General features: G+C 44.8%; 2 protein-coding genes across 2 annotated transcripts in view; both read left to right on the top strand.

The window, feature by feature from the left end:
• LOC310775900 (NLR family CARD domain-containing protein 3-like) overlaps positions 1–13,186 on the top strand; it is a gene marked incomplete at its 5' end in the record, with an annotated part of 253,183 nt that overhangs the window by 212,740 nt on the left and 27,257 nt on the right. The gene's annotated exons all lie outside the window — the stretch shown is intronic.
• The window catches only part of LOC310774932 (ERO1-like protein beta), a gene marked incomplete at its 5' end in the record, with an annotated part of 64,682 nt that overhangs the window by 40,893 nt on the left and 10,603 nt on the right, over positions 1–13,186 (top strand). The window contains 5 exons of the mRNA XM_083635022.1: positions 1,150–1,223; positions 3,019–3,139; positions 7,583–7,638; positions 9,856–9,885; positions 12,211–12,303. Of these exons, the coding sequence (XP_083491148.1) occupies positions 1,150–1,223; positions 3,019–3,139; positions 7,583–7,638; positions 9,856–9,885; positions 12,211–12,303 (374 nt within the window). The remainder of the gene's footprint in view (positions 1–1,149; positions 1,224–3,018; positions 3,140–7,582; positions 7,639–9,855; positions 9,886–12,210; positions 12,304–13,186) is intronic.

Genomic DNA, 13,186 nt, shown 5'->3' on the forward strand with positions numbered 1-13,186 from the left:
CTTAAAATTAAAATGCACTGAAACATGTTTGAAGAGTTGTATGGCAATTCCTCTGTTGCCTTTGTGGCAGAAAGCCTTCAAGGCTAACTTGTCCCATGTGCCTGCCAGGCCAGCCAGCTCAAACATGAGCTACATAGGCTGCTGCTAGTTCCCACCCTGTTGAACTGTAAAGATACGCTTTTTCCACTGCTCCTGGCAGTACTGTACAGTACAGTACATTACTCTACTGTACAGTACAGTAATGTACAGTACAGTACTCGTGCTGCCATGATAAGCGAGTTCAGCTAATTTAGCAGATTTTGCATTTCACATTATTGTGGATGAAATGCTCCCACACTTTGGACGTATGAGGACGGCTAGACATTTTTTCTGTGGAGAAACACTGGGAGCTGCTTGTTTTTCCGGTCACGGTGATGTCACGTTTTCCCCGGATGATTGGTACTGCGCATGTGCATCAAAGACAGGACGGAGACGCCTGGAGGCCAGGCCAGCCAGTGAGGCCATCGCAGGCAGCAGCTTCGCGGAAACAAAACAAACGTTTATTTCTTTTTTTCAGCTAAAAAACAAACATGCGATGACGTCGACTACCAAATACGTCTGCAACGATTTTGGTCATCGACGTCATCGCGACTAGTCGACTAATCGTGGCAGCACTAATGTGTAGTGTGGAGAGTAGTGTGGAGAGTCATGTGTAGTGTGGAGCGAAACAGAATGTGAGGTCATAGGATCAGGATGGTTTTTACCAGGCTCCTTAAGTCAGGGCATATCAGAAAATTTTACAAATGGATCGCATATAAACGATTCCTAGGCTCGCCTGCTGCTCGCTAGCTCGGCCATGCTGTTTGGCTGTGCCACCAATTTTGTGCTGTTTCTCTTGGTGTGTAAACGGCCTTTATTGGGCGTTCGCTTCACACTGGTGCGCTTTTCACAGAAGTCGTGCGACAAGATAACATACAAAGTCAATGCAAACGCGCAAGTAGATGTGATTTTGCCCCGGGCGGCGCGAAGAGGGACACGGATTTACGTGATTTTCGCCTCGCCGCCCGTTCGCTTGAGTTGACATTTTTGAAACAATAATTTGCGCGAGCGAGGCTTTTCTCCGCCTTGGTGTGAATGCACGGCTGAAGTTGGTGTTGTGTTGTGTTTCAGTAACCATACTAAAGAGGCGTTTGCTGACTGGGCGCGACACGACGATGCTCAGGATCACTTCTGTGAGCTGGACGGTGAGTTCAACACAACACTCGCTTGTATGGGCCCAAGCTTTAAAACATGTTGCACTTCTGGCCACGCCCTAATCAGTGATGTCACAGCAAGGGAGGGGCATGAGTACTCGATTATTCGATTTGGACGCTGTGTTAATTTTGGCAGCTATTTTAGATATAGTCTTAGTCTTAGTCATTTGGACGAAAATGCTCATTAGTTTTAGTCACATTTTAGTCATTTCTATCCTTGATAGTTTTAGTCTAGTTTTAGTCGACGAAAACTCAAAAGGTTTTAGTCCAGTTTTAGTCTATGAAAAGTCATTACATTTTAGTCAACTTTTAGTCATTAGTTTTAGTCGGGGGGGAAAAGCCAGCATGTTAAATATATATTTGGACAAGCAACTTGTAATTATGCTCGACCCATTTCACCCAAACACAGGACAATGACAAAGCATTTCACTTGCTGCCCGACCAAAAAGCCCTGCATGTTTTACTCATAACACCCTGAACTGACGTTAGCTTAACCCAGCCAGCTTAGCCTGAAGCTAGCAGGTCCATACATTTGCGCCAGGTGTATGGCAAAATTAAAACTTGTTTTTTGCACGGAAGACTAACTCCCAGGCTAAACCAACGTGGCTTACTAGGAAATGTACCACAGCCCGACTGTCGAGTAACATTGACTTAATGTTTGCAAATGTATGTGATTAGTTAACAGGATCTTTTGCAGAGTTAGCTTACTTACCATTGAAAAAAATAGTAGCGCGGTGAGCCTTGTTCGTTATATTCTTGCCACCTAATTATAAGTGTATATAAACCAAGAGGCACGATTCTCAACCAAACAAGTACAGCGATGCATTGGTGATATTTTGAGCTTCTGACAGACTGCACGCAAAATGGATGGAATGTCATGCATTTTGAAAGTCCGATAAGCCCAACCCGTCCCGTCTCGTCTCGTCAACGAGAAAACATACGTCTCGTTATCATTTCGTCATCAAAGCTATGTTTAGCTCGTTACGTCTCGTCTTCGTCATGAAAAAAAGTGCGTTAACTAAATCATATCGTCATCGTTGACGAAATTAACACTGTTTGGACATTAGTTAAACGTATCGTTAATCGGAATCCGACAACGCGGGGGGAAATCCCAGTGCAAACAAGACAGATGGACGGACAGACACACACTTCTCCATAACATAGTCCCGATAGAACGGATTCAAAACTTTGCACTTAGAGAGCAGATTCCACCTGCTCTAGAGTACTAGAGTACTCACATGAAATTACTATAGAGTACTTGAGTACTCGCATTACATTATTATAGAGTGCTCGAGTACTTGCATTAAATTATTATATAGTATTTGAGTACTCACCTTAAATTATTATAGAGTACTCGAGTACTCACATTCAATTCAAGTGAATATGTGGGTAGGGCTTCGTGTCCGACTGGAAACGCAAGACACAAGCGGAACCAAAGTTTGGCTGTGACGTGTGCGCAGATCATTTTTGCTAGCAGTCCCATCCCAAAAATCCTAACTTTTAAAATAGAACAGGGTCAAGTTACATTTAGATTTATTATATACATTTGTATGGTTTTTTTTACAAGGCAAAAAACAGCTAGTACTCTACACATTGAACCATTGAACGAGTACTGACGTCCAAATCGAGGACTCGAGTAGTCAAGTCCATCTCTAGTTCTCAGTCCAGCTTGGTGGGTTTATCCTCTGTGTGTGTGTGTGTGTGTGTGTGTGTGTGTGTGTGTGTGTGTGTGTGTGTGTGTGTGTGTGTGTGTGTGTGTGGTGTGTGTGTTGTGTGTGTGTGTCAGATGAGACGTCTCCAGACGCAGAGTACGTGGACCTGCTGCTGAACCCGGAACGCTACACCGGCTACAAGGGTGCCCCCGCCTGGAGGGTGTGGAACAGCATCTACGAGGAGAACTGCTTCAAGTGAGACACACACGCGCACACACCCAGAGATGGGGACTTGGAATTAAGTCACACACACAGTGACTTGAGACTTGACTTGAGACTCGTCCTCAAAGACTTGAGACTTGACTTGGACTTGAAGGTTTGGGACTTGTGAACAATCTTTATATATATATATATATTTTCCATTAACTCATTGGGTGTCAATGACGACAATCGTCGTCAATTGCTTTAGTAACGTAGAGTGCCAATGACGACGATTGTCGTCAATTGCGTTTTTTGACGGTGGGACGTGGATCAAAGCCTAATACATCTCCTGTAAAATTTTGGGGCATGTTGAATGTGTATAACCTATTTTACCGACCCATTCGGTGGCGACAGTGCTCTCCAGATTAGAGAAAGTTGAGTAAAAAAAGCCGTGATGAAACCATTCTCATGAGAATGGTTAGGATTTTCGCTGTGGGGGGCTCCGAAAATAGACTCTGGGTGCAGCAGAAAGCCCAGAAAGCCCAGAATCGGACGCAGCTTCATCCCAGCTCACAACCGAAACCCCAGAAACGAGCGAGCCTGATCCAGACTGCCCCGACGAGCGGCCGCCATCCAGGCAGCAGAGACTCGCCTGACACAAGCAGCACTCAGAGCTAGCAGAGCCACCAGAGACACACCCACGGAGGAGGAGTTTGCAGTAGAGGGGGGTGGGGGTGCTGTTATATTGAAGGAAATTACTGTTCAGATGTTTCAGGTCAGAAAATATTAGCTTCAGAGTCAGTGATTTACTTGAAATGCTATATTTCACAAAAGGCTCAATATCTCAGCTTCTAGATGGAAACGCCTGTATTTGCTGTTTTTGACCTATCTTCTCCGGCTGATAACTAAAGAACGGAAAATGATATCAATAAACTTTTTTTTGCTGCTGATACAATAGAGTCTCATCGTTCTTTGTGCGTGTTCGGTGTTTACATAGTAATATCACACAATATTCTGTGGGCCTCGAGAAATCACTGAAAACGCTCTGAAACTCTGGCACTGGGAGCGTCCGTTCTCCAAAAGTGGCTGGCACTCAATGAGTTAACATGAAGGAAATGTCTACTAATGTCATCTCTAATCATTGCTGCTGCTGTATTCTAATAGATAAGGAGTGAGGATAATACAGTTCATGCTTTGAATTCCTTAGTTTGAGCTATGCAGTGTTCTAAGCAGACTGGATGGCATCCAGCTGATGATGGAACACTCATACATAGGGACTTGAGACTTGACTTGAGCATGTCTGCGCCTGTGTGAGACCTACAGTAGCACATACGCTCTGCACCTGTGTGAGACCTACAGTAGAACATACGCTCTGCACCTGTGTGAGACCTACAGTAGCACGTACGCTCTGCGCCTGTATGAGACCTACAGTAGCACGTACGCTCTGCACCTGTGTGAGACCTACACACGTACGCTCTGAAAAATGAGCAGAATGTCTCTTCCCCTGCACTGCTTCGCTATCAGCTGACCTGACCAGCCAATCAGAGTGATTTATCTCACCGACGGCCCAACGCCGATTCAACATGTTGAATCAGCCGACTAAAGCAAACGGTGCCGGACACACCACAAACACTAGAGCCACAGACGCTCACTGTCAGCCCAGACAAGACACTGACCAACAGCCCAGACAAGACCCTCGCCAACAGCCCAGACAAGACGCTGACCAACAGACCAGACAAGATGCTGACCAACAGACCAGACAAGATGCTGACCAACAGACCAGACAAGACACTGACCAACAGCCCAGACAAGATGCTGACCAACAGCCCAGACAAGACACTGACCAACAGCCCAGACAAGACCCTCACCAACAGCCCAGACAAGACGCTGACCAACAGACCAGACAAGACACTGACCAACAGCCCAGACAAGATGCTGACCAACAGCCCAGACAAGATGCTGACCAGCAGCCCAGACAAGACGCTGACCAACAGACCAGACAAGACACTGACCAACAGACCAGACAAGACACTGACCAACAGCCCAGACAAGATGCTGACCAACAGCCCAGACAAGATGCTGACCAACAGCCCAGACAAGATGCTGACCAACAGCCCAGAGAAGACGCTGACCAACAGCCCAGAGAAGACGCTGACCAACAGCCCAGACAATATGCTGACCAACAGCCCAGACAAGATGCTGACCAACAGCCCAGACAAGACACTGACCAACAGACCAGACAAGACACTGACCAACAGACCAGACAAGACACTGACCAACAGACCAGACAAGACACTGACCAACAGACCAGACAAGACACTGACCAACAGACCAGACAAGATGCTGACCAACAGCCCAGACAAGACACTGACCAACAGACCAGACAAGACACTGACCAACAGACCAGACAAGACACTGACCAACAGCCCAGACAAGATGCTGACCAACAGCCCAGACAAGACACTGACCAACAGACCAGACAAGACACTGACCAACAGACCAGACAAGACACTGACCAACAGCCCAGACAAGATGCTGACCAACAGCCCAGACAAGACACTGACCAACAGACCAGACAAGACACTGACCAACAGACCAGACAAGACACTGACCAACAGCCCAGAGAAGACGCTGACCAACAGCCCAGAGAAGATGCTGACCAACAGCCCAGACAAGACACTGACCAACAGCCCAGACAAGATGCTGACCAACAGCCCAGACAAGACACTGACCAACAGCCCAGACAAGACACTGACCAACAGCCCAGACAAGACACTGACCAACAGCCCAGACAAGACGCTGACCAACAGCCCAGACAAGACACTGACCAACAGCCCAGACAAGACACTGACCAACAGCCCAGACAAGACACTGACCAACAGCCCAGACAAGACACTGACCAACAGACCAGACAAGACACTGACCAACAGACCAGACAAGACACTGACCAACAGCCCAGACAAGATGCTGACCAACAGCCCAGACAAGACACTGACCAACAGCCCAGACAAGACACTGACCAACAGCCCAGACGGCCGACAGTCAGCTTGGTGTGTCTGGCTCTTTAGATTGAAAGTGATGAGATTTGTTCCAGCAAACGACTGAGTTTAAATTCTGTTTTCTCAATTTGTGTGAAATGATGAAGGAATGATTGAATGTATTGAAGTTGAAACTGATTATAGAAATCTAACTGATGATGCTCATCTTACCAAGTTTTTATCATATTAACTCATTGAGTGCCAATGACGACAGCTGTCGTCAATTCAAATACTGACGTAGAGTGCCAAAGACGACGACTGTCGTCCTGTAACATTTTGGGACATGTTGAATGTCTATAACCTATTTTACCGAGCCATTAGGTGGCGACAGTGCTCTCCAGATGACAGAAATACAGCCTGACAAAGCCGTGATGAAAGACAAACCGCGCTCATGCTGCGCGGATTGATTGCTGTTGGCAAGCAGCCCAGAGCCATCTACATGATGGCTCTGGGCTGCTTGCCAACAGCAATCAATCCGCGCACACAACTGCAGCTCCTCTGCCTGTCTGTCTGTCTGTCTGTCTGTTTCTCAACACACCAGAAAGGCAGCACCCAACGCCGAAGGGCCAACCCTTACCTGCAGTCGCGTTGTGCATTTCCTCATTGCTGCTGTGAGCTGCGCGGCGCAAAAACAGAGGCTCCGAATAGACTTTGTGCGTGTGGGGAGGAGTTTACAGCTGACTCGGGGAGAGGCGGGGAGAGGGGGGGACAGGGGGGTGGGGCACGCATGCACCACAGAACTAAACCAGGTCACATCATCAAAAAAATATTAGCTAGAGTCAGTGAATGTGCTTGAAATAATGCATTTCACAAAAGGCTGAATATCTCAGCTTCCTGATAGAAAAGCATATTTTTGCTGTTTTTGACCTATCTTCTCCGGCTGATAACTAAAGAACGGAAAATGGTATCAATAAACTTTTTTTTGCTGATGATACAATAGAGTCTCCTTGTTCTTTTTGCGTGTTCGGTGTTTACATAGTAATATCACACAATATTCTGTGGGCCTCGAGAAATCACTGAAAATGCTCTGAAACTCTGGCACTGGGAGCGTCCGTTCTCCAAAAGTGGCTGGCACTCAATGAGTTAAAACCATATTGCATTGAAAAGTAGTAGTTTCTTTTAGGATATTAAATTGAGCAAAGGTGACTGGATCACACCTCTGCACACACACACACACACACACACACACAAACACACACACACCCACACACTCTACCTCCAGGCTTACTACATACAGTGGGCCTGGAAAACTATTGATAATCAATTTGGCAATTCCCAGGTCTTAAAGTATTGGAAATACACACATAACAATACCAGTTTTATTGATAAGAATAACACTTTGTATTATCATGTTTTTTTTGTAAAAGGTCAAATTGAAATATTTCTATCAGCACCTTTGAACTAAAAATGTCTGTGGTCTTTGAACAATATTGTGAATAAAATGTGTTTCTCACGGCAGGCCCAGGTCCGTGTACAGACCTCTAAACCCTCTGGCCCCCAGCAGAGGTGAGTATGGTGAGAGTCCACACTTAAAGTCCCTGGAAACCAGATTTTTTGTTTTATTATTTAGCATTTTGAGTTCATCACATCACAGGAACCTATTTGGGGGCTTTGGGTTGAAACTAATGTCTCCTACTTTCTGAGGCACACAATTACTCACATAAGACCCTAAATTTAATAGTTAGAAGTAGGGCTGCACGATATTGGAAAAAACTGACGATATTCCCCGCCCATGCTATATATATTGCGATATGAAAAAATACAGATTTTCACCAGATTACCAGAATAGCTCTATTTGAAAGAAAATATTTCTAGAATGATTGTAATGATTTTGTAGAGGAGTCCATCTGATTTTGGAGGGGAAATTAGGTATTTTAATGTTTCTCAACCACTGGGCTGTGACCTACTGGTAGGCCTCAGAGCGTCATCTATCAGGGTGCATACACATTTTGACCAATGGATTTCCATGACTTACATACATGAAAAAGTGAGTGAGTTATGACATTCTACTTTAAAATGTCACTAGCCTATACTTCACTTAGTGTAATGCAGCCTTTAAAACCAGGGAAAGACAACATGTATGCTGTATCACCATATTACCATCCAACATCTAAGACCATATAGTCTCAAATCACAATATGGATATAAATTTGATATATTGCCCACCCCTAATATTGAGTGCCAGAATCTACCTCCCAATGATGCTATTTGCAGAAAAACATTAGATTTAATTGATTATAATCACTGCTTTCAACTTATTTCGTTCTTCTAACATTTCAATAAATCAACAATGAAACACCGCTGCCACTTCACACACTTGGTCTGACCCCCCTCCAGAAACTACCAAGTGATACGCTCCGCATTTGGGGAGTTCCGGTTTTTGAGCGCACGCAGGGCAGTACAGAGAGACAGGATTCACATGCAGCCGACCGGTGAAAAACAATTCATTCGTGAAAAGTAATAAATATACATTTAATTGCCCAGCTATGTCTATTGTCTTTTTATTTTCACCGACATGTTTTGTGTAAATAAGTCTGTTTCAAGCGTAAATATCTCCACTCCACGGACATGTTGAGTTACAGCAGCCAGCCTGCTGTATACTAGTGCGCTGCAACCTGTGGACACGTCCGCCTCCGCAATCACATTGTTTACAGACAGGCTACTGTCAGCAACCCAACATAAGCAAAAACAATTCAATTGAGCTCTCTGTGCATGTCTGTTGTGTTGAAGCTAAGCACTAAATGAGTGAGTACAGTAGTGGGGCGTCTCTCTCCTTTGAGAGAACCTCATTTCACTCAGTAGGCTACCCCTAAAGTGAGAGTTTATCAAGCAACATGACGAGTTAATTTGCTTTTGACATCGCACGTCCTGCGATGTGACTATCGCGCATGCGCACATTGCGATGACGATGTGTAAACGATATATCGTGCAGCCCTAGTTAGAAGGTTTTTGTGGATTTTGGTTTCCAGGGACTTTAAAGCCTCCCTCCAGTCACTTTTTCCTACAACATTGATGTTCTATGAAAACCTACATGTGCGTGTGCTGTAATGGCCCAGTTATACTCTACGTTAAAGACGGAGACGGAGACGGACAGAGCCTTCTGTCTTGTTCGGATTGTCCGTCCGCACGTACGTACAATGCTCATTAACGCGATATCTCAGGACGGAATTTTGTCACATTTGGCTCAAACGTCTACTTGGACTCAAGGATGAACTGATTAGGTTTTGGAGGTCAAAGGTCAAAGCTCAAGGTCACTGTGACATCACGGCCGCGAATTTTCTAGCTCGTTAACGCAATATCTCAGGAACGCCTTGACTGAATTTCATCACATTTGCCTCAAACGTCCACTTGGAGTCAAGGATGATCTGATTACATTTTGGAGGTCAAAGGTCAAGGTCACTGTGACCTCACGAACGCCATCTTCTAGCTCGTTAACGCGATATCTCAAGAATGCCTTGATGGAATTTCGTCACATTTGGCTCAAAGTCTGGACAGACATGGATGTCGAGTGCTCACTTGTTGGCGGAGGCATATATCTAGTTACATAATTCTTTGTGTGTTAATAGAACAGATATAACAGCTTTATTCTCTCTCTCTCTCTCTCTCTCTCTCTCGGCCTTCCTTCAGGAGACGATGATGGTGAGTGTTGACTTAACTCTTTTCAGATTCATATATTTTTAGTTGTGTGTTAAAGAACTGACAGCTCCACTTTCCCTCCCTTTTTCTCTCTAGCTGGAGAGGGTTTCTACAACTGGCTCGAAGGTAACCACTCTTTTCTCCTTCCTCTTTTTATCATTTGTAAATAAATGTCTGTTTTTCTGCTCTCTATCCTGGATTTCTCAGTGTCGGCCATCTTGGGTCCCAAATTCAAAACCCAACTTTTTAGTACCTGTTTAAGTCTATGGGAGGACTGCTTAAACCACGCCCTCTTTGAACTCTAACTACTCTTTCATACTTTGTATGATAAAATCCATTCAAAATTTAAACGGGCCACCACTCATAGTACTTTAACACTTAACACGTTCACTGCCATTGACGAGATATCTCGGCTTACAAAATCCAACGGTTGACTGCCAATGACGAGATATCTCGGCTTAAATTTTTTTTTTTTTTTTTTTGACGCTGGGACGTGGATCAACGCCCCCCACGTCTCCTATAAAAATATTGGAGCCACCGAACGTGTACAACCCATTCCACCGACCCACTAAGTGGCGACAGTGCTCTCCATTCTAGAAAAAGCCGAGCCAAAACTGCAGGGGAACGCGCGATGAAACCATTCTCATACAGTAAAATGGATTGGCGAAAACGCTTTCGCTTTCGCGCTGATTCCTGGCGGTGGGGGATTGCAAATTTGCATAATAGATTATGGGTGCAACACACTTTGAAACACGCAGCATAAATAAGACCAGAATCGCAAAAGAAACCCCGTTTCTTGGGGTTTCTCAACCGAAACCCCAAGAAACGAGCGAGCCCATCCAGACTTGCCCAGCGGCCGCCAGCAGACAGGAGCAGCAGCAGCAGCAACTCGCTTGTGACACGCCCGCTGCAGCCAAGAAGAACACACACGGAGGGAGGAGTTTGAAGTAGAGGGGTGTTTCCTGCTGTTATGGAGGAAATTACTGTTCAAAACTATTGTTTAGATGTCTGACGTCTTACTGATGCCAAAAATGAATGGTTAAAGTGACTGTTCTATCAAATTTCACAAAAAGCTATTTATCTCAGCTTAAATGTTCAGACGCTGAAACCATGCTGTATTCAAGTGCTAATGCCTACATAACTACTAACTCTACAAACTAACTCTTTTAGACAGAGAAAGCACACATTCTATTAGTTCTTTTGAGATATTTTGTGTTCACAAAATCTTAGCAGAAAAGAATCCTCGGGTCTTGAAACATGAGCCAGAATCCTCAAAAAAACCCTCTGGCAGAAGCTACCTACAGTAAAAAAAAAAAAAATGGCTGGCAGTGAATGTGTTAAATTCAGCTTTTTATTTTATTTTATTTTTTATTTTTTACTTTTTGAGAAATTGCAGTTTTAAGTTTTATACTTTTTTCATCCTTTATAATGGGAGTCTATGGAGCTGGCTTAGAGTGTGTGATTTTGTGTTTTACAAGAGGACAAGTGTACTTTATGCAAATTTCAGGCAGCTGGAGCAAGCATCAACAAATAGAAAAGGCCTGTTTGATCGATCATGAAACATCTCCTTTCAAATTCTGCCTGTCCGGATAGAGATGGAGGACAAACTAATTGTTGCTGTTTATAGAATCCAATCTATGATTAAAGGCGAGCTGAACCCAAGTGGCGCGAGGGTCGGAGTCGTATCAGACTGAAAACAGATATTGCCTGAGATGAAAGAGTGTTGTGAGGCGGGCCATAGCGTGTCGATGGTTTGATTTGACAGTTCTGGGCACTGGAGTTCATGTTGGCCAATCCTGGCACGTTCCGCCCCCAAATCGAGCGTGTTCTGGCGCTACGCGAGTGGGCTCCGGGAGAACCAGGCAGCCGGCTGCTAACGTGTGGAGCGGTGCGGACATGCCGAGACAAGAGTGCTGCCTACATACTTATTAGCCAAGTTATTAGTTAGTTTACGGGCTGGAAATTCTGCCAGGTTACAGGCAGTAGGCGGCCATTTGCCTGCAGAATTTTCTCCTCAAAAGGAAGATTGATTGACAGCTGTCATGTCGTGATATGATTGGTTGAAATGGGGTAGAAATTTGATAGTGCAGGCTGACGTTACCATACTGTTACAGTATGAATGAAATCCTGAAAAATGAACTTTTGATGTGGAAAAAGTGTGAAAAACTAAACTAAACACTGAATACACGTGTATGTCAAGTAAAATAAAAAAGAAGTAATTTTCGGGTTCAGCTCCTCTTTAAGAATGATTTATAACAAATTAAATTAAGTTTGGCCCAGAATCACAGCACAACCCACTTTTTTTAAATAATAATAATAATAATCTAATAATAATCTGTCTCTTTCTCTCTCTCCGTGTCTCTCTCTCCTTTGGTCTATCTGTCTCTGTCTGTCTGTCTCTCCTGTGGTCTGTCTGTCTGTCTGTCTGTCTGTCTCTGTCTCTCTCTCCAGGCTTGTGTCTAGAGAAGAGGGTTTTCTACCGGCTCATCTCTGGCCTCCACAGCAGCATCAACATCCACCTGTGTGCCGAGTACCTGCATGACGGTAAGACCGCATGCACGCACGCACACACACACACACACACACACACACACACACACTATTTTCTGCATATTTTCTGTGCTGCACTCGAGTTGCTTCTCCGTTTTTCATTTCACTTTATTATACCTGAAGGTAAATTGGTCTTGCAGTCAGGTGAATTCAGCCGACTCTGCCGTTTCAGTACAGACTCAATAGGTGTTTTCGGACTCCCCGAGAGGAACTGCCCGCGGCGCTGGGGAGCTCATCAGAGAATGACATACCTTCCCCTGTTTGCATTCGCACGGCACCACCAATAGGAACTCTGAAGTGTGACGTAAGGCGGCCGATGGTTAGCATGCTAGTAGCTTCAGAGCAAAGCTCACGGAGAGTTCACGGAGTATTGATACTACTTTGGCTCACAATTAGCTAGCTAACGTTCGCTCACTAAAGAAGTAGCAAGTTAACGTTAGTGATGACCGCCTCGGGGCATTTCAAGAAGTTCGACCAAATCAATGTACACTTATGTCTGGCCCACTAAAGGTGCCTCTTGTGTCGGGAAAATACCTATCCTGAATTAGGAGCTAGAAAAGTCCCTCTAAAGTGGTGTTTTATTGTTGCCTTCAAGTGGAAGTCGTGAACTCGTTTTTTTCCGAGCTGGTAAGTCATGTACACGATATGCTTGGCATTCAAGTGGTCACATTGTGAGCATGCGCACTTGACTACAAGGCACCAAGGCTAACAATTTAGCTAACGCTAGCTAGCAAGTGGCTAACTACGTCAATGAAGGAAATGCAAAAGCATGATGACAGAGGGAACAAGCACAGATGTTGTCAAGCTCACGCTGTGTGTTGCAACTGAGGGGCCAAAAATACTTAAGGTGTCTGGATAAGAGCCTTGGACAAATGTC

The sequence above is a fragment of the Poromitra crassiceps genome (assembly GCF_964638095.1).
Source record: "Poromitra crassiceps genome assembly, chromosome: 4".
Taxonomy (NCBI): domain Eukaryota; kingdom Metazoa; phylum Chordata; class Actinopteri; order Beryciformes; family Melamphaidae; genus Poromitra; species Poromitra crassiceps.